The sequence below is a fragment of the Trichosurus vulpecula genome, chromosome 6 (assembly GCF_011100635.1).
Source record: "Trichosurus vulpecula isolate mTriVul1 chromosome 6, mTriVul1.pri, whole genome shotgun sequence".
NCBI classification, from domain to species: Eukaryota; Metazoa; Chordata; class Mammalia; order Diprotodontia; family Phalangeridae; genus Trichosurus; species Trichosurus vulpecula.
This window is the reverse complement of record NC_050578.1, coordinates 267,616,993-267,639,400: the sequence shown is the minus strand read 5'-3', so window position 1 is coordinate 267,639,400 and position 22,408 is coordinate 267,616,993. Positions and strand designations below refer to the sequence as shown.

At 42.9% G+C, this 22,408-nt stretch overlaps 1 protein-coding gene across 1 annotated transcript; it reads left to right on the top strand.

Moving 5' to 3' along the window:
* The first annotated feature begins 7,205 nt into the window (after positions 1-7,205).
* Positions 7,206-22,002, top strand: LOC118852625 (extracellular calcium-sensing receptor-like). Its single transcript, XM_036762287.1, has 6 exons — positions 7,206-7,235; positions 9,722-10,013; positions 14,785-15,609; positions 19,544-19,771; positions 20,045-20,168; positions 21,091-22,002. The coding sequence occupies exons 2-6, from the start codon at positions 9,756-9,758 to the stop codon at positions 21,996-21,998; spliced, it is 2,343 nt and encodes a 780-aa protein (XP_036618182.1). The 5' UTR covers positions 7,206-7,235; positions 9,722-9,755; the 3' UTR covers positions 21,999-22,002.
* Positions 22,003-22,408: the final 406 nt, after the last annotated feature.

Below are 22,408 nucleotides of genomic sequence, written 5' to 3'. Positions count from 1 at the left end.
TATCTTCTGTGTTTTCTTCCACTCAAAACCATAGATCGCGAACTTCCAGGTATGCCTATATTTTTGTTAGTCTGTCAGAGCATACAAGTAATTCAACACAAAGCATTTATTTAGTGAAACCATATAATAAGAGGAGAAGAGACTGAATACTGCTCCCTAAACTTGGGGTACATTCATCCCTACATATACACACCAGTCTCTTCTATTAGAATGGGTATTTTTTCACTGATTTTTTATACTCTTTTATTTTTATTACATTAACACATGTGGAATACAAATATTTCCATAACATTGTAAAATAAAAATGTTGATTGTACATGAAACTCCAAGTCTGCTCTGCACAATTTGCTCTTTTTTTCAAATGTACAATAAAATTATCATGTAAATTTCTTTTTTCTTCTTTTTTTCTACCTTCCCTTCACCCTGCCCTGGTGATGGCTATCATTATACACAAATAGATATACATATGTAGAATTACTCTATGTGTAATTCTATTTATCAATTTTTTTTTCTGTATGCAGATAGCATCTTTCTTCATCTGTTCTTTATAGTTAATTTGGGTATTTATAATAGAATTATTTTCACTAAAAATCTTTCTTAAAACAATATTGCTGTTATTATACACAATATTCTCTTTGTTCTGCTAATTTTCACTCTTCATTATCTTGTGCAAGCCTTTCCTTTTTTTTCTAAGAACATTGAGCTCAACATTTTTCATAGCACAGTTGTAGTTCATCACTATCATGTACAACAACTTGTTTAGCCATTCCCCAATGGATGGGCATCCCTGCAATTTCTGGTTCTTTGCCACCACAAAAAGAGCTGCTTTCAACATTTTAGAACCTATGGGTTCTTTTACATTTCCCTAATTATCTTTGGAAATAGACCAAGTAGTGGTATCACTGGTTCAAAGGGTATAGGCAGTTTAATAACTCTTTGGACATAATTCCAGATTGCTATCCAAAATGGTTGCCACTGACATTGAATGTGTCCCAATTTTTCCATGTCCACTTCATAATTTGTTGCTTTACCCTTCAATAATTTTACCCAATGTTGTAGGTGTAAAATGATATCTCAAGGTTGTTTTAATTTGCATTTCTTTAATCAATATGATTTAGAGCATGTTTTTATATGACCATAAATTGTTTGATTTCTTCATTTGAAAACTGCCTGACCTCTGCAATGCCTTCTTCACATGCCACACTATTGGGGATAATTGGGAGAGATCTGTCTTTCTGGGAGACACACCTACTCCATGGATGTTTGGTGTATCCCAGTTGTCCCTGTACCAATTTTTTTGGCCAAAAATAAAGGGTTTTTTTATGTTTTAGTCTCCTGTTAACTCCAGCCCTGCTCCTCCATGGTCACTTCTGGGACACAAAACTCACAAGAAGAAGCCATTTGTTATTGAACTAAGCCCCTTCTGCACTGGACAGGCAGGTCTGTTTTCTGTCCCTGAAGCCTGAGGATCTCTGTGAAGGAGCATCTGTCAGTTAGATTGGAGAATAGGGGAAAACAAGGCAAACAAAGAGAGAAGAGTCTTATATCTAGCCATCTTCAGACACCCCTGCTGGAAGAGTGATAGTGGAGGAAGTTATTTCTTCTTTTTAAGAGTCAAATAATTATTTTAATGTCAATGAATCATGCCATATATGATAGTTCCTACATATGGTTACAAGCAGATTATACAAAAAACTCAGAATATTTTAAAAACTCTTAACAGCCGAATAGTAAATATGTTTTTGTTTTCCAATCAACTGCAATAGTTAAAAACCACACATCACACTTATTTTCTAGGAGTATAAGATATTCTGTAGTTGTAATCAAAAGAATGAATCCTAGACCTCCTCCTTTCCTAACTTTGGCTTCTGGTTCGCTTATATCTGTCATAGTCATCACAGCGAGAAGAGCTGTATACATGTCTCCCTTTTTGGCTTTCATTTGATTTGGTGTTTTGTGATCCCCTTGGGCAAACTGGATTTTGATCTGACATCCACAAATCCATTTTCAGTCTAAATTATTCCCGGCATCTTCAGCATCGTGAACATCTTCAAATTGAACATAAGCAAATCCTCTTGGGCAACGAGTGTAGACATCAAATGGTACAAACACATCAACTATGGTACTATAAAGACCAAATTCCCATTGGAAGTCTTCGCACACACCCCTGGTATCCTTGGCCACATTTCTCGCTAACAGGGACATCTTGGGAGGGCGCAGGTTGTGGTACATGGCAATGGCGAGTGACCCGAGGTGCATAGAGGGCCATGAGGCAGCAGGACTCTAGTGGAGGAATTTCTTACACAGTTGGGTGACTCAGTGTGGGGTAGGAGTAGGGCTGCCTGTTGTATTCTCCATTAGGCTTTGAGCCTTTGAGAGAAAACTCAGCCTTTTTCTGTCCCCAGTGCTTATCACAGTGCCTAGCCCATAGTAAGCACCTAATAAATACTTCTTGACTGACCAAATGAATAAGGAACTACTGTGATTGATGTAAGTAAGGGAAAAGAGTATAAGTACTAGGTCTGACTTTCTAGCCTTCATTTTTCAGGAGAATACTTCCTGGAATAACAGAATGTGGAACTGGAAGGAACCTTAGATATAATCTTTCCTAAATCTGATGCTCAGCCAAGGGAAGGCACTTAACCAAGGATAATATATGCAAGCAGTGGCAGGGCCAAGCAAGGGTGGGGCCTGTGGCCTTGGTCTTAGGCACAGAACCCTACCTCTGTATTTAATTCACTTAGCAAAGGATGAGTGTAAAAATGGATTTAGAAACAGGAAATGGCTAGACTGGGATTTTTCACCACCCAGGGACGGGGTCTTCTGACTCAGTTATTTATTCTTTCCATTTATGTCATGCTGTCATCTTGACTGACAGCAACCTGAGTGTCAAAAAATTGAGTTTAGCTTTTTCCTGTGTCTAAACCCACCATTTTTACACCCACCCATTCCTAAGTTAATTCACCAGGGGGTTAGAGTTCTGTGCTTGAGACCAAAGCCATGGGCCCCACCCTGCTTGGCCCCATGAGTTTTATTGTTTCATGGGCCATAGATTACTCCCCTTCTTTCAATCTTGGAGCCTCCCCCAAATGTCACACAGGATAAACTCAATCCCAGCAACCTTGTCACCCAGCCAAGTTTGTTTCCAGCACCATGCCCCCGCTCTCTCACAACAACTTCATCCTTCCCCACCATAAGGGCCAAGAACCACCCATTTTGGGCCTCTGCTACATTCCTTAATGGATAATGTTCTTGATTGGGATTCAGGAAGACCTGGGTTCCAAATCTACCTCAGAATTTACTAGCTGTGAGATCGTGAGCAAGTCACTTATTTTTTCTCTTTGTTCCTTGCTCGTCTTATCTATAAAATAAAGGTGTTGTTGGACTGAGCTGGGTGGTCTATAAGTTTCCTTCTGGCTGGAAATCCCTAATCTTGTGATGTGGGCAGAATTGAGAAATTGCTAATATTCATTTTCATGGCACGTTGACATCCCTTTTCTGTGTTGTGTTCAATTTTCCTGATCATGGCATGCCTCTTGTATCTTCACTTTCCTTGGCCAGGCAAACCCTGCATCTCTCTCCTTTCCCTGCTCTTAGGACATGATCTACTGTCTGTCATATCCAATTGAGTAGGAGTTTTAATCACTAAGATCTGTTTCTCTATTGGATCCAGTTTTTAAAATCTATTCTTTCTCTCTGGATTATAGAATGGAAAATCTGGATAAGGCTTTAGGAATTATCCAAGTCTAACCTCTTCATTTTACAGAGGAGAAACCAGAGGTCAAGAGATTTGCCCAAGGTGACAGAGATAATAAGTGGCAGAGGTAGGGTTCAAACCTAGGCATTCTGATTTCCAGTTCAGTGCCCTAACCTCTGAACCACACTGCCACTTTGTCACCTGGCATAAGAATTTAGGGATTTGACTGCAGTTGGGTACATGATAGAGCAGGAGATTTTCTGGACCTGAAATCTTCCCACACAGTGTTTGCATTTTAGTTTGGGAGACCAGACAGAGAACTAAAAGAGCAGATGCCAAGTGTCCAAGGAGTGTTGTGGACAAAGAGGGATGTGGGAGCTCAAGGAGGAGGGGTACTGCCAGCTGGGTGATGAATGATGGATTCTCAGAGGAGGTAGGTTTGAAGGTGGGCCCTGAAGTAAGAGAAGGATTTGGAGATGGAGGTGTGGGAGCATAAGGGCAGGAAAATCCTGCCCCACCCTGCTCCTTTATACTGGTTCTCCATATCTCACCCAGGATGTAATTGCCACTGATGGGTTTGATCCCACTTCTGAAGAGATCTGCTGAGTCTCTGATTTGGATTAGTTCACTCCTATTTAAATAGCCTTGTGACTTGTTGATCTGAGGGGCTCACATAAGAGTGTTAGATTGAATTTGGACACCCATTTGGCTTAGCCTAGTACACTGGCCTCTGCCTCCTTAATAGCAGTGATTACAGGCATATGCCACCATGCCCACCAAGGAAAGGGCCTTTTAAGGGGCCAAGACAAGCACAAGATTTATTCTGGGAATGGTGACTAGAATATTTGGGTTTAGGAGATCTCTCATTTTCATGCCTTTGATTGGGTTCTTCCCCCAGCTTAGAATGGACTGCTTTCTTGCCTTTGCTTCTTGGATTCTCTTGTTTCCTTGCAAATTCAGATTAATTGCTATCTCCTATATGAGGTCTTCCCCACCGCCTTGCGTGCCCCAGGTCTCAGCACCCTCTCCCCCCAATTGCCTTTTATGTATTTTTTGATCACTTATCCATATACATAATCTCTTCCACTAGAACACAAACTCCATGAGGGCAAGAACTATTTAACTTTTGTTTTTGTATCTCTGGTGCCTGGCACATTAATAAAGCCTATTGATGAATCACTTGAGTTTAGAAGAGTAGTAAGAAATAAGGTTGAAAATTCAGGGAGGAGGTAGATTGAGGAAGGGCTTGGCTCAGCAACAAGGAGACACTACAGACTTTTAGTGGGAGGGTACTGGGTTGCCCAATCGAGGTGATGTCTAAGGTAAAAGTATGTAGCAGGCTGGGAAAGGGTGCATTGGCAGGGCAACAGGTAGGGGGGTGGCTTTGAGTCAGGCTAGAGAGCTAATCACAGGTCAGGAGGGTCATTCTTCACCCACAGTAGCATTTGATCCATATAAAAAACAAACTTTAACTTTAGATTCCTTCCCAAAGCCATCTCTTCTCTTTCATGAGCTAAATGCCCAAAAGACTGACATTTTAACTCACAAATAATTCACTTTATTCAGCCTTGAGCCTCTCTTCTTTTAAAATCTACAGTGGTGTCAGATTTCTCTTTAAGTGTATGCTAGCGCTAGCTCAGAGAGGTATATTGTTAAATTTTCAGTATGAGCACCTACATCTCAGAAAATGGCATCTGATACAAATCATGACTTGGTTTATTGTTTTGTGGATTGTCTAGAATTCAGTGATGGAGAAAATATTAACAATGCAGATTAAACCTCAAAGTGTATCCTATGTACTCCCCCAGCACACCCCTCAAAGCCAGTTGTTAAACATTTATTAGTTCACTCTTTCTTCCCCTAGAATGAAAGCTTCTTGAGTTCAGGGACTATATATAATATTGGGTTGGGCATACTGGGTTGAGCAGGTACTTGATGAATCTGGAATAGATAATGATAGATAACTGTGATTCTGTCCCCTCCTCAATGATTCACAGAATATTTGGGACAGGAGTAGCTGTGGGTGATACATAGACCTGGTCTGAGGAGCCAGAAGATTTGGGTTCTTGCCCTGACTCTACCCGTCACTCGAGATGTGCCCTTAGATAAGAAAGCCACTTTGCATGTGCCTCAGTTTCTTCATGTGTCAGCCAAAGATAATCTTTGCCCTATCCAACTTACGGGGTTGTATTTAGAATCTGAAGTTCTCTGTAACCAGAAAGAGATTAAACAGAAATATCAAAGTGGTTTGGCAGTAAGAAGGCTCACCTCTGCTCCCAGCTGAGTGGCCCAAGAGAAGTCACTGAATGTCCTTTCATAGAAGCTGTGTGATTGGTGTGGTGTGGAAGGCATTTACACTCCTGAACTCTCGGTTTCATCACATATAGAATAGAGACAATCATACCTGCCTTCTGCCTCAGAGGGTTGTTATGAGAAAGGAAAGTGATTTATGAAGCACTTTACAGACCATCAGAGAAATGGGAGCTGGTCTCATTGGTACAGCCAGCCTGATTCTTTGGTCCACCCTGAGCTCCCAAATTACACAGTAGAATGAATCCTGGACTTCAGTCCCATTGTGGGTCATTCCCATTAGTAGAGGTGACCCATGATACCACTCAGTCTGAGTTACATATTTACTCAGTGGCTCTGGAGGGATGAATCAGGTACAGTTGTTTTCCTTCCTAATCCAGGGGACAGTAAGCCCCCTTGGGATCATAAGGACAATGTCAGGAGAACCTCGAGGCCAGTTTGGTCCACATGCTACTCAGTCTAATTTTGGCTTTGCAGATTACAGGTTGTGTTCACACCCTGGAGGCTCTGGAGTTGTCAGGGGGCCCAGGCTGAATACTTCATAAACACAGATCCAAGAGCTGTCTTTAGGAAAGGCTCCTTCTGTGAGGGAAGTTAGGGCCTGTCATGAATCGAGGAGCTTGGCAGGGGTATAGCAGGTGGAATCACTTGTCTGCCAGGACAGAGCTCCTGCTCAGGGTAAGGGACTTGGTGCTTCAGAGAGCTCCAGCTCAGTCATGATGAAACAGAGGGAGAAGTGACATGAGCACTGTCAGATTGTGATCAGAGCAGGCATAGGCCTTGCCTGGGGAAGATTTAGGAGGGAAGACTCAGAAACTGCATCCGATAAAAGAGACTATTCTAGGGAGAGAGCAAAGTGGGCATAGTGCCACAGTCCTGAGCAGGACTCATTCCTCAGTCTCCTAATAGCAATGATCCATGATTTCTGGTGCTTCAGCAAAGAACAACTCCAGATGGTGGCAGGCATCCTCTGAAGACTGAAGATCACTAAGTATATACAGGAAGACCCCAGCACCATGCCCTGCTTGCTGCTGCTCCTTACCCTGATCTCATTCCTCTCTCCATTCAATGTTGTCCAATCTCAATGCCAGCTACCTGCCCCTAGTACCACTGAACAGCTTTCTGTTAAGGGGGATGTGCTCATTGGAGCTGTCACCCCCTTACATGCCCAGCTTGTCCGGCAGAGGGTGACCTTTCACCAGCCTCCAGAGCAGCCACCATGCCAACAGTAAGTCTTGCCCTTTATTCCTGGGAAAGGCTAAAGGAGAGGGGCAAGTATACTCTAAGTCATAGAGTAGGGGGCACACCTGGAGGGCTGAGACACAGTGCTCTCATACCCCCTTTTACCAAGATGTGTCCTTCAAGATTATACTAGTCTGAATGGGCAGAGCCTGGCCCTGGCTTATTCATTAGTTGTGTGTGTATGTGTGTGTGTGTGTGTGTGTGTGTGTGTGTGTGTGTGTGTGTGTGAGAGAGAGAGAGAGAGAGAGAGAGAGAGAGAGAGAGAGAGAGAGAGAGAGAGAGAGAGAGAGAGAAACTAAGAGGGATGAGATCATGTTGGTGTGAATTTAAAGGAATTGCGAGTGACTGGGTCTTGTGTACTAGCCAATTTCACAGCATCTCAGAAATGGAATCTCTGCCTCCTACTCTTTGTCAGAGATCACCTAATTCAAGGTTGGCTCCCTAGAATCATTGGCTCATAACATAATAAGAGTTGGAGGGACCCCAATGAGCCATGTCTTCTATTCCCTGTCCCCCCACCATAGTCAGCAATGTCTTCTACAACACTGGTGATAGTCTTTCATTCTTTACTTGAACACTTACTATGATGAGGAAATCACTACCTCTCACAGCAGTCAGTTCCTTTTTTAGACAGTTCCAGTTATTGGAGACTTCTTTCTCATGTTGTGCTAAAATCTGCCTCCCTGTTGCTTCCACCCATCAGGTAGAGTGCTGTCCTTGGGTGGCCAAGCAGAAGAACTCCAAACCCTCTTCTACTTTGTGTCTGTTCACACATCTGAAGGCAGTTATCTTCTCCCTAGCACCACTCCCAAACAAAACAAGGCAAAACCCACCCCAAAGCCAGCAACCACCTTCTGGCCTTTCCCCTTGCTTTCTTTCCTCCAAGACAAACTTCCTGGGTTCCCTTGGAAGGCATGTCGCCATTTTTCTGGGCAGGCTCCAGTGACCCTTCTGCAGTGGAATGCCCCAAACCCTAAAGTTTCATTTAATTCAGTTAACATTCATGAAGTCCTTGGAGTTGAAAAGAAGCTGAATGGAAACTGATTTCCACCTCTTTCCAAATGATGATTCCTGTAAAAAGCAAGAAGCAGCTAGATGGTTCAGTGGACAGAATGCTGAGCCTGGAGTTAGGAAGACTGAGTTCAAATCTGGCCTCAGATACATGCTAGCTGTGTGACCCTGGGCAGTCACTTATAATCGACTGGAGAAGGAAATAGCAAACCCCTCTAGTAGCTTTGCAAAGAGAACCCCAGATGAGGTCACAAAGAATCAGACAGGACTGAACAATAACAAATACAGAGCAACCCTTACAGGTGCCTAAGTAGCTTTTATCAAAAGTACTTCAGAGAGAGGACAATCACTGCTTTCTGAGGCAGCCCATCCCATTTTCTATTGGGTCTAATTGTTAGGAATTTGAGATTCCTCATGCTAAGTCTATATCTACCTCCATTCTACCTTCTACCTTTGGTCTCTGTGGTGCTGCTCCGGATGGTGCCTGACTGGTGCAGAGCACAGCAGGACAGGAATCCCTCCCTTTTCATTGGTGCAGTCAAACATTTCAGTTCTCTTCCCCCCACCGCATTTCTCTGTCACATTGTCTGCTCAGCTTGGTCCTGGAGTCAATTCAAACTTCAAAGTCATTTTTCTTGAACCTTTTCCTAGTTGAGTCTCCTTTGTCCCACTCTCATAAAGCGTTTTTTTTAAAAGTGCAAAAACCATTATCTTTATGTCAGCTGAACTGTATCTTGTGGGATTTGGCCCATTGTCATGGTCTATCTGGCTAATAATCCTGCGTCTCTGCCAAGTCACATATTCACTTTATGTCAGCAGCTAATTTAAGAACTGCTACCCTAATATCTCCATCCAAATAATTTGTCTAAGGATGCATTGCAATGACAACAATAGAATCTCATACTTAAGTTGCTAATGCACTTTCTGTCTTGTTTCCTCTGAGCCTATATCCTTTCCACTGCTGACAAAAGTGAGGGTTAGAGATGAACTGACTTCTCTTGGATCACAGAGTGAGTGAAGTGGGATCCAAACCAAAAGCTTCCTGGTGCCAAGGTTTACATTCTGTCCACTATGCAAAACTCTTGACAGGAACTTGGAAATCACCCAGATCAGATATTCTCAACCAGGGGAATGGGGGTAACGTGTTGTCTAGGAACTTAGGAAAAAAAAATCCATCCCTAATTTCACTAATCTTTGGTTTCCTTTGTGACCCTCTTTATTTTATACATTTAGAACCAATGTTCTGAAAAGGAGTCCAGAGGGAGTCCATGTTCTGCCAAAAGGACCTCTGATACCTATGTAGTTTAATCCTCTTATTTTAAAGAAGAGGAAACTGAGGCCCAGTGAGGTGGAGGGAATGAGCTTAGTATCGCCATAGACACAAGAATCCATCCAGCCATTGGGGAAGGGAGAGGCTTTCGAGGATTTTGTGAGTCCGCTGTATTTTGTTCCTTCCTTAAGATTCAAAGCTCGTTTCTTCCTGAATGCCCTGGGCATGCTATTTGCTGTGGAAGAAGCAAATCAAGACCCTGCCTTCCTGCCCAACATCACTGTGGGATTCCAGCTCTATGACTCCTGTGTGTCTGGGCATCGGGCTCTTGGGAGCACTCTGGGCCTTTTGTCTGGACAGCTCCTCCTGACACCCAACTTTGATTGCTGTCCCCAGCGCCGACTCCTGGGAATCATAGGTGGGATGACTTCTCCGGAGTCAGAGGCCATGGCTGAGCTGCTGTCAGTTTACCGAGTCCCTCAGGTGAGTGATATACCTCGAGACATGGTAGAGAATTCATGGCTATGAGAGGTACCTGCTGCAATGTTTTCCTCTCTGCTCCAAGACTAAAAGTCCTTCTTTGTTCCCAGAGGCCCTGGGTCCTTCCCACCTACAGCCAAGCCATGTGCACTCCAGGGTACTGTGGATGGCTGATCACTTAATGTGATTTGAGGAATTCCAGGAAAAGGCAAAATAGTTTTGCTCTAGGTTTTTCATGATACCTGACATGTTACCACTAGAGATTCATTCCTTAGGTTACAAGCTATTAAAATGAAAATACTTCAAAGTATTGAAACCACTTGATAAAAGTAATAATTTCCATTTAAGTCATACTTTCGAGTTCATCAAATGTTTTCCTTACAAAACCTTTGTGAGCTAAGTAAGGCAAGAGAAATGAATCTCATTTTACACGTGTATAAAGAAGAAGCCCAGCATGTTTAAATGACTTGCTCAGTGTTATACAGCGTGGTTCTCTGGGCTCCAAGACGTTTGTCTTTTTACTTCATCACCAAGCTGCCATGGGCAAGTAAGTCACTTAACATCTCTCAGCCTCACTTTCCTCATCTATAAATTGGGCTTGGCAATGGCAACTATTCCACAGGGATGTTGTGAAGATAAAATGAGATAAACATAGACAGAATGTTTTATAATCCTAAAGTGCTATATACATGTTGGCTATTATTATGAATGATATTTCAATAATAAGGAATATAATATTAAGATTATTGTGATTAGTAGTAATAAACACTTTGTTGTTAATGGTTCCTTCCTTGACAGCTAACTGGGACCTGAGCAAATAGAGGAAGATGAGAAGGAGAGTTAATTCTAGAGCAGGTAGAACTAGCAAGCGGGTCTCTTGTCTACACCATATCCAAATCAGGCTTATATGGCGGCGTTAAAGAATAGTGACTTTAAATTTAATTTTGCCCTCGAGAATCTTTGAATCTCTCGCAATTACTTGGATGACTTCATATCTCTAGAATGTTGCAGAGTGTAATTCCCAGAATGGCCATCAGTGGAGTAAGCTGGACAGGTTTGGGTTGGGCACACGAACCTGGTGGAGGTTGGCTCTAGGGAGTAGCTCATGCCAAGGAGTTCACAATTAGTTATAGGAACATGTGCTCTTAGGGATAAGAGCCAGGATGGACCCAAGAGATGATCAGATCCATCTCCCTTATTTTTCAGAAGAGGAACAGAGGTGTGAAGTAATCTGCCCCAGGTCACATGGGTGGTAAGTAGGAGAGCTGAGTTTTGAGCCCAGATGCTAGACTCTACACCTGGGGCTCTTCTCACTATACCTCAATGACCTCTCCACACTGAGTCTGGTCAGTTTACCCTAGAGTCACTCACATACTTAATGATGTCTAATGACTTCTGATTGCTTCTACAATAAAATTCATGTTCTTCTATTTACTTTTTAAATCCTTTTATAACCTGGACCCAAAACACCTTTCAATCAATCAATCAGTCAAAAATCATTTCTTAAGCACCAGCTATTTTCTAAGCACTGGGGTTGGCAATACAAAGAATGAAAAAAAATCCCTTTTCTCTGGGAGCAAACATTCTAAATGTGAGGTGAATGCATATATGAATATATACAAAAGAAATACAAAGAAAACAATTACAAATAAGCCAGTTACATATATAGGGCAGCTAGGTGGTGCAATGGACAGGGCATCGGCCTTGGAGTCAGGACAATTCATCTTCCCGATTTCAAATCCAGCCTCAGACACTTACTAGCTGTGTGACCCTGGAGAAGTTTTTTTGCCTTATTTTCCTCATCTGTAAAATGAGCTGGGAAAGGAAATGGTAAACCACCCTAGTATCTTTGCTAAGAAAACCCCAAATAGAGTCATGGAGAGTTGGATACCAGCAACACCAGCAAAAGCAGATGAAGATTCAGTTCATGAATCAGAGAGGAAACTTGGTGTAGTAAAAGGACACTGCTTCCCCATCCCCCCACACCCCAGGAACTGTGTGACCTTGGGCAAGTCATTTAATGACTTAGTTTCTCTTCAATGTGCAGCTCAAGTTCTATACCTCTCAGGAGGCCTCGGCTGATCTCCCACTGTCCTTAGGGTTCTCTCCCCCCAAAATCACTTTGCATTTACTTTGTTCACTTTCCATATTTACTTATCTGTGCACATGCTGTTTGGTCCAAGTACAAGGCAAGCTTCTTATGGACAGGGGCTATATAATTACTGTTTGTTTATCCCCAGTGCCTTGCACATACATCATCAAATGCTTTTGGAACTGAATTTTATTTTATCAAGAAATTGGATAGCTCAAGTAATTTGCATAAAGAAATATGGAATTCAATTGGTGAAGCCAGTGCCCAAATCCTGGTCTCCTAACTCACAATCCGATGTGCTTTCCAGTGAATTAGTATAAATATCCCTGGGTTAATAAAGGTTCACCCCCACCTCAGGTACATGCTCATCATAAAGGGATAAAGCATTAAATATAGCACTTCAGGCTTTATTAATAAGCTAGGAAGGGAGAGATTAGGGTATGTAGCCACACATCAAATCATACTACTGCCCATTCTGCCTTAGAGTAAGACTAGCCTTGCCTGGTGTCAATGCTAGTGAAAATGATCATTTCACCCTGCCAACAATCTACATGGGACCTTCGTCTAAATATGATTTTGGCCTCTGACCTTCTTTCTCAGAGATGAAACCACCCTCATCAAACTGGCCAAAAAGATGCCCATGATTTCAGGTCACACTAAAATCTTTCCAGGGGATGGTGAGAGCACCGTTGACATATCCTTCTCTGAAGTGTACAAAAGTATCCCTTTCCACTCCCATCTCCCTGTGTTAACATATGTTATTGGGAATAGTTCTGGAGTATATAAAGCTCTGGACTTGGCGTGGGGAAGGAAGATGTGCTTCGAGTTCTGCCTCAGACACTTATTAGAGGCGTAACTATAAGCATGTCACTTCATCTGTCTGAGGAGATAACCATAGCCCCTAAATCACAGGCTTGTGAGGATGGAGTGAAATAACATGTGCCAAAAGTGCTTTGCAAACCTTAAAATTCTGTAGAACTGGTTATCTGTTGTTATTGTTGTTGGTATTAATTACTTTCATCCAGCCATGGCATTATGTTTTCTCACACACACATTTGTATTAGGTCCAGCCCAGTCGATGAAGTTATAGAGCATAAGCTCACAGACTGATGGGTTATTGCTGTGTTAAAATAAATGCAAAGACATATTTTTACCATGTTACTCATTTACAAAAATGTGAAGAAGTTTCCCTGATGGAATTAGAAAGTCAACTAGATGTTGGTTGACGAAAGATGGGCCACATCTGTCGCGAACTTGACAAATCCAAGGTGGCAGCCTAGGGAGAACTTGAGACATTCAAGGCAGGCAGCAGTTTTGTGGAGTGACCCTTGTGCCTCTACCAGAGGGGAAGGAGGGGGACTTGCTCTTCGCCCTCTCCTCTCTTTATTAATCACGGTCTCTTGCAATAGTTATTTACCCTGTATGAGACACTGCATCCAGTAGGGAGCAGAGTGAGACACAGAGACAGAGAGTTTGGGGGTAGGACGAATTGGGCAGCAGCTCAATTGCACTCAAGGAGTGTACTCAAGGAGTGCAATCTCTGTCAGCAGGGAAGAGAACTGACAATATCTTTCTGTTCATCCCTAGCACTCAGCACAATGCCTGGCACATAGTAGATGCTTATTAAATGTTTATTGGCTGACTGAGCATAGATTTAAAAGGACACTCTCTCTGGAAATGGGGAATTGAGCCATAGAGAGGAGCAGACTAGAGAGCCCAGATGAGTGGCCCACATGGCAAATATATTAAGCATAGGGAAGAACAGTGTGAGTACCTAATGAGAAGAGGAAGGATGCTGGGACCTCACACTGTAGGAGGAATGAGTTTGCCTAGGCCACATGTCTTTCCTACATGTGTTCCCCATTGCCATTGTCCTCTGTGTGACCACCATTCCCACTGGCTGTGTGTATTTGTGAGATTGTAACCCAGATTTTTTGTAAAGCCAGCATCAGCTTAGTAAAGGGCTTTGCTTTGACCTAATTGTGTCTACTGGCTGACTATTAAAGGTGAGTTTACTGGTCTGGGCTTGCGAGCTATAGCCTTAGGAAGGCAAATCCATACTCCGTGGTCCCAATTTACAAACTTGTGAGTTCCCAGTAATAGCCCCAGAGCAGGGGGAGAAGTAACATGATAGGGCATCCATTGGAGAATTGCTTAAATAATAATGGCTTCTATTTTTCTTTTAGAACTTTTAGGCTAATAAAATGTTCTTTTCACAACACCTCTAGGAGTTAGATGGTACATGTAGTACTACTACTACTACTAGGACTACTTACTAACTGGTAGCATTCATATAGTACTTTGAGGTTCGCAAAGCATATAACACACATTGCCTCATTTAAGTCACAACAGTCTTGTGAGGCAGGTGCTACTATTATCCTCTTTTTACAGAGGAGGAAACTGAGGGTGAGAAAAGTTAAGTAACTTGCCCATGATCTTGCAGCTGTGTGATTGAGAAAGGATTTGAATACAGGACTTCCTGATTCTATGTTCAGAACTCTATTGTCTCTGCTACCTAGCTCCCTCTATCTCCAGTGTATGGATGAAAGGTCAGGTCTTTGTGAATGACTGAAAATAGAGCAAGGTTTAACCCCCAGGCAACTGCTGTGAGGCCCCAAGAAATATCAAGCCAAGTGCTGAGTTTTTCTGGCCAGGAACATTTGGCCCTTTTTCTTCCCCCAGATAAGTCACGGATCTCAACATCCCCAATTTTCTGACCGCCACCGGTTCCCCTCCATGCTCCGCACAGTCCCCAGCAGAGCCCACCAACCTCAGGCCATGGCCAAGATTCTCTTCTACTTCAACTGGACCTGGGTGGGCCTTGTAGGCTCAGATAGTGGTGCCTTTGAGTTGTTGGATCAGGAATTCCGGAAGGAGGTTGGAAAGAATGCAGGCTGTGTGAGCTTCTCGAAGAGGATTGATGGCCATGTCAACAATGTGGGCGATGTGGCTGATGCCATCCAAGATTCTACTGCTAAGGTGATCATCTGTGACTGCTACCACATTCACTTCAATCTCCTTGCCAAGGCCCTTCAAAAGAAGAATGTGACCAGCAGGATCTGGCTCATGTCCACTTCTTTTTCACCAGTTGCCTCAGTGTTGGGCAGGGAAGCCAGAGAGATGCTAAATGGGGGCCTGTCTCTGGGGATACACTCAGGACAAGTGCCTGGCCTCAAGCAGTTCTTGTCAACTCTGCACCCAGCCATGTTCCCAGACAACCACCTGATAAAATTGTTCTGGCAGGAGTTGTTGGGCTGCACCTGGCCTGGGCTAAAGCCTGTTGGCCCTCGAGTAGGACATGTTCCCCCTAACTGCACAGGGCTGGAGCAGCTGACACCGACCCATCTGTCTGTACTGAACCTGGGTGTCTTGACTGCTACATACCAGGCTTACCTGGCAACCAAAGCCTTCCTGGTAGCCTATCAGAACCTGAAGGCCTGCTCCCCTGGGGAGGAACAATTTACTGGTAGCAATTGTGTCAGGACAGGAGATTCCAGGCCATGGCAGGTGAGACAGAGACAAGACATGCATTTCCCTATATCCTGCTCTGTCTAGGATAGGATGATTACCCATGGGCATTGAATAGAATAAAGGAGGCTATGAGCAGGAAGGAAGTGGCAAAGGAGGTTAGGAGGGCTAACAACCTCTTGGCTAAGTCTCTTAATCTCCTTGGCCTTCAGTTTATTCATCTGTGGAATGGACGGGTTGGTCTAGATTGTCTCTCAGTTCCTAGCTCTGTGTTCTATGATCTATGATGCTATGAATGAAGGACAAAGATGAGATGGGAGAAGCGTAGAAATAGAAAGACCTGGCAAAGAGCCAGTCACTGCTGCCATAAAAGGCAAAGGTAGAATAACTCTAGGAAGGGGCAGAGATGGACTTCCCCTGCAAGGCTCAAGCTTTTCAACCAATCAGAGAAGCAGACATGGAAAGGAGGTGCCCCCAAGAGACTTCAGTAGAGAGTTCAATTCTAAAGGTAAGCAATGGTAGTGGGGAGAACAAAGGGAATCTCCGGCTGGCATGAAGCTCAATCTTGTGGGGCTTGCAGTCTCCCCTGAGCCAGCTTCTTTAAGGTTGTGGTGGGAAGAGTGGTGAGGAAGACTCTTAAGTGTCGATTCTCAGTATCTATGTGTACCAAGCTTAAAATAGATACTCCTTGAAGCTAGGTAGTGCAGTGCATACGGTGCTGGGCTCATGGTAGGGAAGGTCAGGGTTTAAATAGGCCCTCAGACATTGATGTAGGCAAGTTGCTTAACCTCTGTCTGCCTTTACTTCCTTAAATGTAACATGGAGGTAATGATAGTGCCTAACTTCCAGGATTGTTGTGAGGATCAAATGAAATAATATTTGAAAAGAGCTTGACACAGTAGCATACAGTATGTGCTTAATAAATGCTTGTTTCCCATCTTCCTCAACCCACCCTCACCATTTTCCTAACCTAAGCATGACTGCATGAAGCATTCCCTTTCTCCTTATAAAATAGCTCTGAGAATAAGTTTAAGATAGAATCGGATAATTTTATCCTAAGATACTGATACACATAGTATCTAGAGCCATTATTTACAGCAATTTCAATCCCCAAACAACCAATCAAAATTGGACTGATAAAGACAACCGAGAGGAAATAGTTCTTGAGTGTTGTCTCTCCAAGGAGATCAAAAGTATTCATATTTTTTCCTATGATGCTATCAGATGATGAGGCAGTGTCTCTCTGGTATGAGTCCCTAAGTGAATATTGGCCTTGGATGTGTGACTAATTATATTGTGATCCTGGCAAGTTACTTAAGAAATATTTGTTTCTGACCACATCACACTGTTCCTCTCTGTTCCCACGAATCTTAAGTGGCTCCTGATGGCCTGCAGGATAAATCTACCAATTCTCCTGTTTGACCTTGAAAACCTTTCATAACCTGGCTGCAGCCTATCTTTTCCAGGCTTATTGCATATTATTGTCCAAAGTAGAATGTAAGCTCTTTGAGGCAGGCAGCACCTCATTTTTGTGACCTGTGTTAGAGCCTTCCAAGACTGTATGGGTCTGCTCAGCCATAGTTGGAACCACTGTACCTTGACCCCAACATAGAGATGCCATTTTGATCTTCTTCAGGAATGAAGGATAACAACCAACCATCTCATTTTTGTATTTGTACCCAGAACAGTAACTGGCACATAGAAGGCACCTGAGAAATGTTAGTTGATTGACTGATTTGGCAATTCCCTTAATCTTTCTCAACCTGTTTCCTCATCTTTAAAAATGGGGATAGCTGTAATGTGCTGTAGGATGTGGGTGATGAGAAGATATTTTAGGGGTTTGAGAGGGCTTTTACATACAGAGTCAACCTGCCATTTAATAAGACCCTGGAACATTCCAGGTGAAAGGCAAATTAGATAGGAAATGGAGGTGTAAAGAGATAAGTGGTTGTATTGCCTAAAGCCCTCTGAGCACTTAAAGATGCCTGAAGTATGCTCCTTAACCTCAAGGAGCTTATGCCCTAGTAGGGAAAAAAGCTGCAGACCAAGAAAGAATTCTATAATAAGTGCCATAGTCAAGATACAAAGATTAATCCTGGCTTCTGGATCAATGGATCCAGGAAGGCTTCTTGGAAGAGATGACATTTGATCATAGCTGTTAGTTATTCAATTATTTTATATGTACAAGTAATTTAATGTCTTTTATTTCATTTTACACTCACAACAGTCCTATGAGCTAGGCATTACTTCTCTCTATTTTCAAGAAGAGGAAAGAAGCTCAGAGTAGTTAAATGACTTGTCCACAGTCACACAGCTAAGTGATAATAGCTAACATTTATATGAAACTTCAGGTTTGGAAATCACTTCATATATATTATCGCATTTGCTTCTGACCATGAGGTGTGGGAGGTGTTATTATGATCACTCCAATTTTACAGATAATTTTACAGGAAACTGAGGCTTAAGTAGTAATGGCTAACTTTAATTACCTCAACTTTTTAGGGGCATCTACATTTCTAAAAAAGGCTTTAGGAGAAACAATACCTCAATCTCTTTCTTCTAGAGATCTCTAAGTGGTCCCCAGCATCTTTGACATTGAAATTTCAGGTACTGTAGCATCTGGGTGATGTAAGTATTTTTAGGGATATATGAGCACTTTCATATAATAAAGCCATCTTGCCCATTGATGGAACATTATAATACTAAACGAGAAGGCATCTTTGAGGTCATTTAGCACAAAGAGCTCCATCTTTGGATGCCTTCTTATAGGACGTATTTAAGGAAAGACTTTAATTTTCTTATGTTTCCTTGTACAAAGGGAGTGATCTTTAGATTGTGAAGAATAAAAGATTTAGAGAGTTATATCACCAATGTGATACCCACAGCAACTGGTATGAATATGCCAGCGTATTCCCAGGTTTGAATTACAAAATACAACAGACCATCTTGCTCAAAGATGAAACCAAGACATGTATTCAAACCCCAGAAAACCAAATCCATCATAGTAACAAAGAAGTGTGTACACATTACCAATGCAAGGAACATTGCCATCCCCAAGCCTTCTCTCCATCAGACCTCCCCAAGAACAAGCTCCCTTAGGCAAAATGTCCCTCTCTCACTCATGCTAGCTACTCTGCCTATGCCTCTCTCTCTCTCTCTCTCTCTGTCTCTCTCTCTCTCTCTCTCTCTCTCTCTCTCTCCCTCTCTCCCTTCCCCTCTCTCCTACTCCCTTTCCCTCCCCCTCCCCTCTCCCTCTCTCTCTTTGTCCTCCTCCTCTCTCTCCTCCCTCTCTCCTTATATCTGTGTGATGGGAAGTCACTTGGATAATACTAATTATAAGATTATCTAATTTTATCTAATTTGAATTTGAATATCTAATTTGAGATTAGATAACAAATTTGTGGTTGACCTGGTCAGGACAATCGTGTAACTTTCTCTAGGACTAGATTATTTCAAAGATCCCTTTAAGCATTCACAGTCTATGAAGATATAATTTTGAAGTTCCCCAAGGAGAGTTACTGGACTGTACCTAGAGGTAATGGGCTACTCCTCAAGGGAATTCTTTAAACTGAGGAAACCAGCACCTTTAGAGGTGATTCTGGATTGGTTGTAGGCTGATTTGATGACTTTCCAACTCTGAATTTTCATGATTCTTTGAGTCTCAGCTTAGCTACTTACTCTCCGGATGACCCTGGGCTAGTAACATAATTTCTTTAAGCCTCAGTTTCTCCATGTCTATAAAGAGGGGGCTTGGAAAGAAGCTTTTAAAGTCCTTTCCTGGCTCTCAATCTGTGGCTCTCTGATCTTGCAATCTGGGCACCTGAGTATACAAGATAGAATTAATGGAACAACCCTGGAGAAACCCATTGAGCACAGCCAAAATTGTGAGAATATTTGCTATGAAGGCAGTGTAAGCTTCCTAGGGCCTTCTCTTTGACTCCTCCTTATCTTCATACTTGTGTTTTTGCCTCAGCTTTTACAGTATCTAAGGGCTGTTCACTTCACTACTGGAGCCCAGGAAGAGATCTTCTTTACCTGGGATGGGGAGCTCCCAGCAATTTTTGATGTTACAAGCATACACCTTGCTCCTGCCCACACTTTGCAGACTACCAAGGTTGGACACTTAGATTTCAGGCAACCTCCTGGGAAAGAACTGGTGATAAACAGCAGTGCCATCATTTGGGCTGAAGGGCCTGGGAAGGTGAGAACTGGAAACCATCCCCTTCCTCCTGTTCCCTTTCAATAATAGTGCCAACTAACAAGAGGAAAGAAATAAGTATGGGCCCAGTCATTACATCCCAATTCCAACTATGTCCAATTGAAATTTCCTCCAATAGTGAGAACTCTGAAAAGTACAGATTTGGGGACCAGCTTTCTAAGGGTAAAAATTCTTGCTAATGACTGATTTTACAGATGCTGTTAGCTCTCCTCTAAACTTCACTCAGATCCCTTTTTTTCTGTCTGTCTAGAGTAGACACCTCTTTCAGTCTGCAGTAAAACATGTCCTTTGGGAACCTGGAAGTCTGCCATCCAGGGGCAACCAAGCTGCTGCTATCAGTGTCTTCACTGCCCAAAAGGAGAAGTAGCCTATGTACTAGGTAAGCAAGATAGGAGCATGGTGGAAGCATTTTGACCCCAAGCAGCTAGTGGAGCTAGGTCAGGATAAGAACAACGAATTGGAGAAGTAAGTGGGTTGGAAGTGAAAAGAGTCAGACACGAGAAATGGCAAAGAATAATGCTAGTAACTCCTGATGAGAAGAATATGAAGGACACGAAGATATTAATTCTTAGAACTTCATAGTTGGAAGGGTCTTGTTGGACTCCATACTTCAATTTTTTTTACAACATAGCTGAAAAGTCACCATTCAGCCATTTTCTTGAAGGTTTCCTTCCAACAAGAGTAAAAAAATCTAGTACAAAATGAGCCAGAGAACAATTGGAAGACTTGAATTCAAATCCAGATTCTACTTTGAACTAGTATAATAGAAATCTGGGAACCATAAGTAAAATATTGCATGGCAGTAGTTGTGAATTTGTGTGATCCCTCCTGTTTGGGAGATCAAAGCTTGCTTTGAGTTCAGGGCTTCAGAGTTGTAGTAGGACCAAGGTGTCCAGACCAAGGTCAGCACCAGTATGTCAAACCCCCAGAAGCGGAGAAACTTTAGGTTACCTAAGGAGAGAAAAACTAGCCCAGGTTAGAAAAATGGAGCAGGTTAAAACTTCCATGCTGATCAGTATTGAGATTAGGCCAATAAATAGCTTTTGCACTTTCAACCCGAGCATTGAAAGAATTAAATTAAATTTCCTAAAAATACTTAAAATTTGTGGTGGACTACAGGATGATGAAAGCCAGCAGTGTCATATGGCAGCTAACAAAATCTGATGAGAATGTATACTGCTTTCATATCAATATGGTGTCAAGAAGAGGGGAAGATCTACTGGACTAAGGAAACGTTCGCCCAGTGTGAAAAGTCTTTGCTCACTTCCTTTATTTGACTCATCACCCCAAATCTCTTTCAGACAGTGCCAGTTGCCTGAAGTGCCCAGAGGACCAATGGCCAAACAATGAGAAGAATCAGTGCATCCCCAAGATTCTTGACTTCCTCTCCTACAAGGAGCCCCTGGGCATGGCCTTAACCACCTGTACAACCTTTCTCTTCCTTCTCACCTTGACCATCCTTGGCATCTTCATATGGCATCACCACACTCCCATAGTCAGAGCCAACAACCACAGGCTAAGTTACCTCCTTCTCTGCTCCTTGGCACTATGTTTCCTCTGCCCATTCATGTTCATTGGTTTCCCGATACCTCTGACCTGTGCCCTGCGCCAGGCAGCCTTTGGGATTATCTTCACAGTCTGCGTGTCCACCACTCTGGCCAAAACCATCATCGTTGTGTCTGCCTTCAGGGCCACCAGACCAGATGCTAGATTCAGGAAGTGGGCAGGATCAAGTCTCCCCAATGCCATCCTCATTGGCTTCTCATTGGTCCAGATTGTTCTGTGTATGTTCTGGGTCATAGGCTGGCCTCCAGTGCCCATGAAGTCTACAGAGGCAGGGCCCAAAGTCACCATGCTGTGTGGTGCAGGCTCTTCGGAGCTCTTCTATGCTATGCTAAGCTACTTGGGCTTCCTAGCTCTGGTCAGTCTGGTGGTGGCCTTCCTATCCCGCCGACTGCCTGACACCTTCAATGAAGCCAAGTACATCACTCTGAGTATGGTGGTCTTCTCCTGTGTTTGGATCTCCTTCATCCCAGCCCACCTGAGTGCTCAGGGCAAGGACATTGTAGCTGTGGAGATCTTTGCCATTTTAGCATCTGGGGCAGGCCTGATGGGCTGTTTATTCTTCCCTAAGTGCTATATCATCCTGCTCCAGCCTGACAAGAATACAAGGGATCAGATGATGGGCAAGCATCATTTCAAGAAATGAAACCAAAACCGGTCTTTCCATTTTCCTCATCACAGAGGAAGAGGGATTCTCAGCACTTCCTAGCTCTCTCCAAGCTATCTTCATGCCATGAAATGGCCAGTACCTCATTTAAGCTCTTTATACCTGGCTGTCATTCATATAAGCCATGGGTTTTCTCTCCCGGAATGGAACATTTCCCCTCTACTTTTCTGCCAATTCAATCCTGCCAATCCCTTCAGGGCCATCTCAAATACTCCTTCCAATTAGGGAGCTTTTGGTTCGTGTTATTCAGTCATTCAGTCATGTCTGACTCTATATGACTCCTGGACTTTTGTCAGTTGGGTTTTTTTGGCAAAGGTACTAGAGTAGTTTGCCATTTCATTCTCCAGTGTGTCCCTATTTTACAGATGAAGAACTGAGGCAAATAGGGG

What these genes read in the sequence shown, in the direction of transcription:
- LOC118852625 (XM_036762287.1), top strand. Translation starts at nt 9,756, where the DNA reads ATGCTATTTGCTGTGGAAGAAGCAAATCAAGACCCTGCCTTCCTGCCC. An exon ending in GAGATTCCAGGCCATGGCAG is followed by an intron (nt 15,610 to 19,543) that starts GTGAGACAGAGA and finishes TTTTTGCCTCAG; the next exon opens with CTTTTACAGTATCTAAGGGC. An exon ending in GGGCTGAAGGGCCTGGGAAG is followed by an intron (nt 19,772 to 20,044) that starts GTGAGAACTGGA and finishes TGTCTAGAGTAG; the next exon opens with ACACCTCTTTCAGTCTGCAG.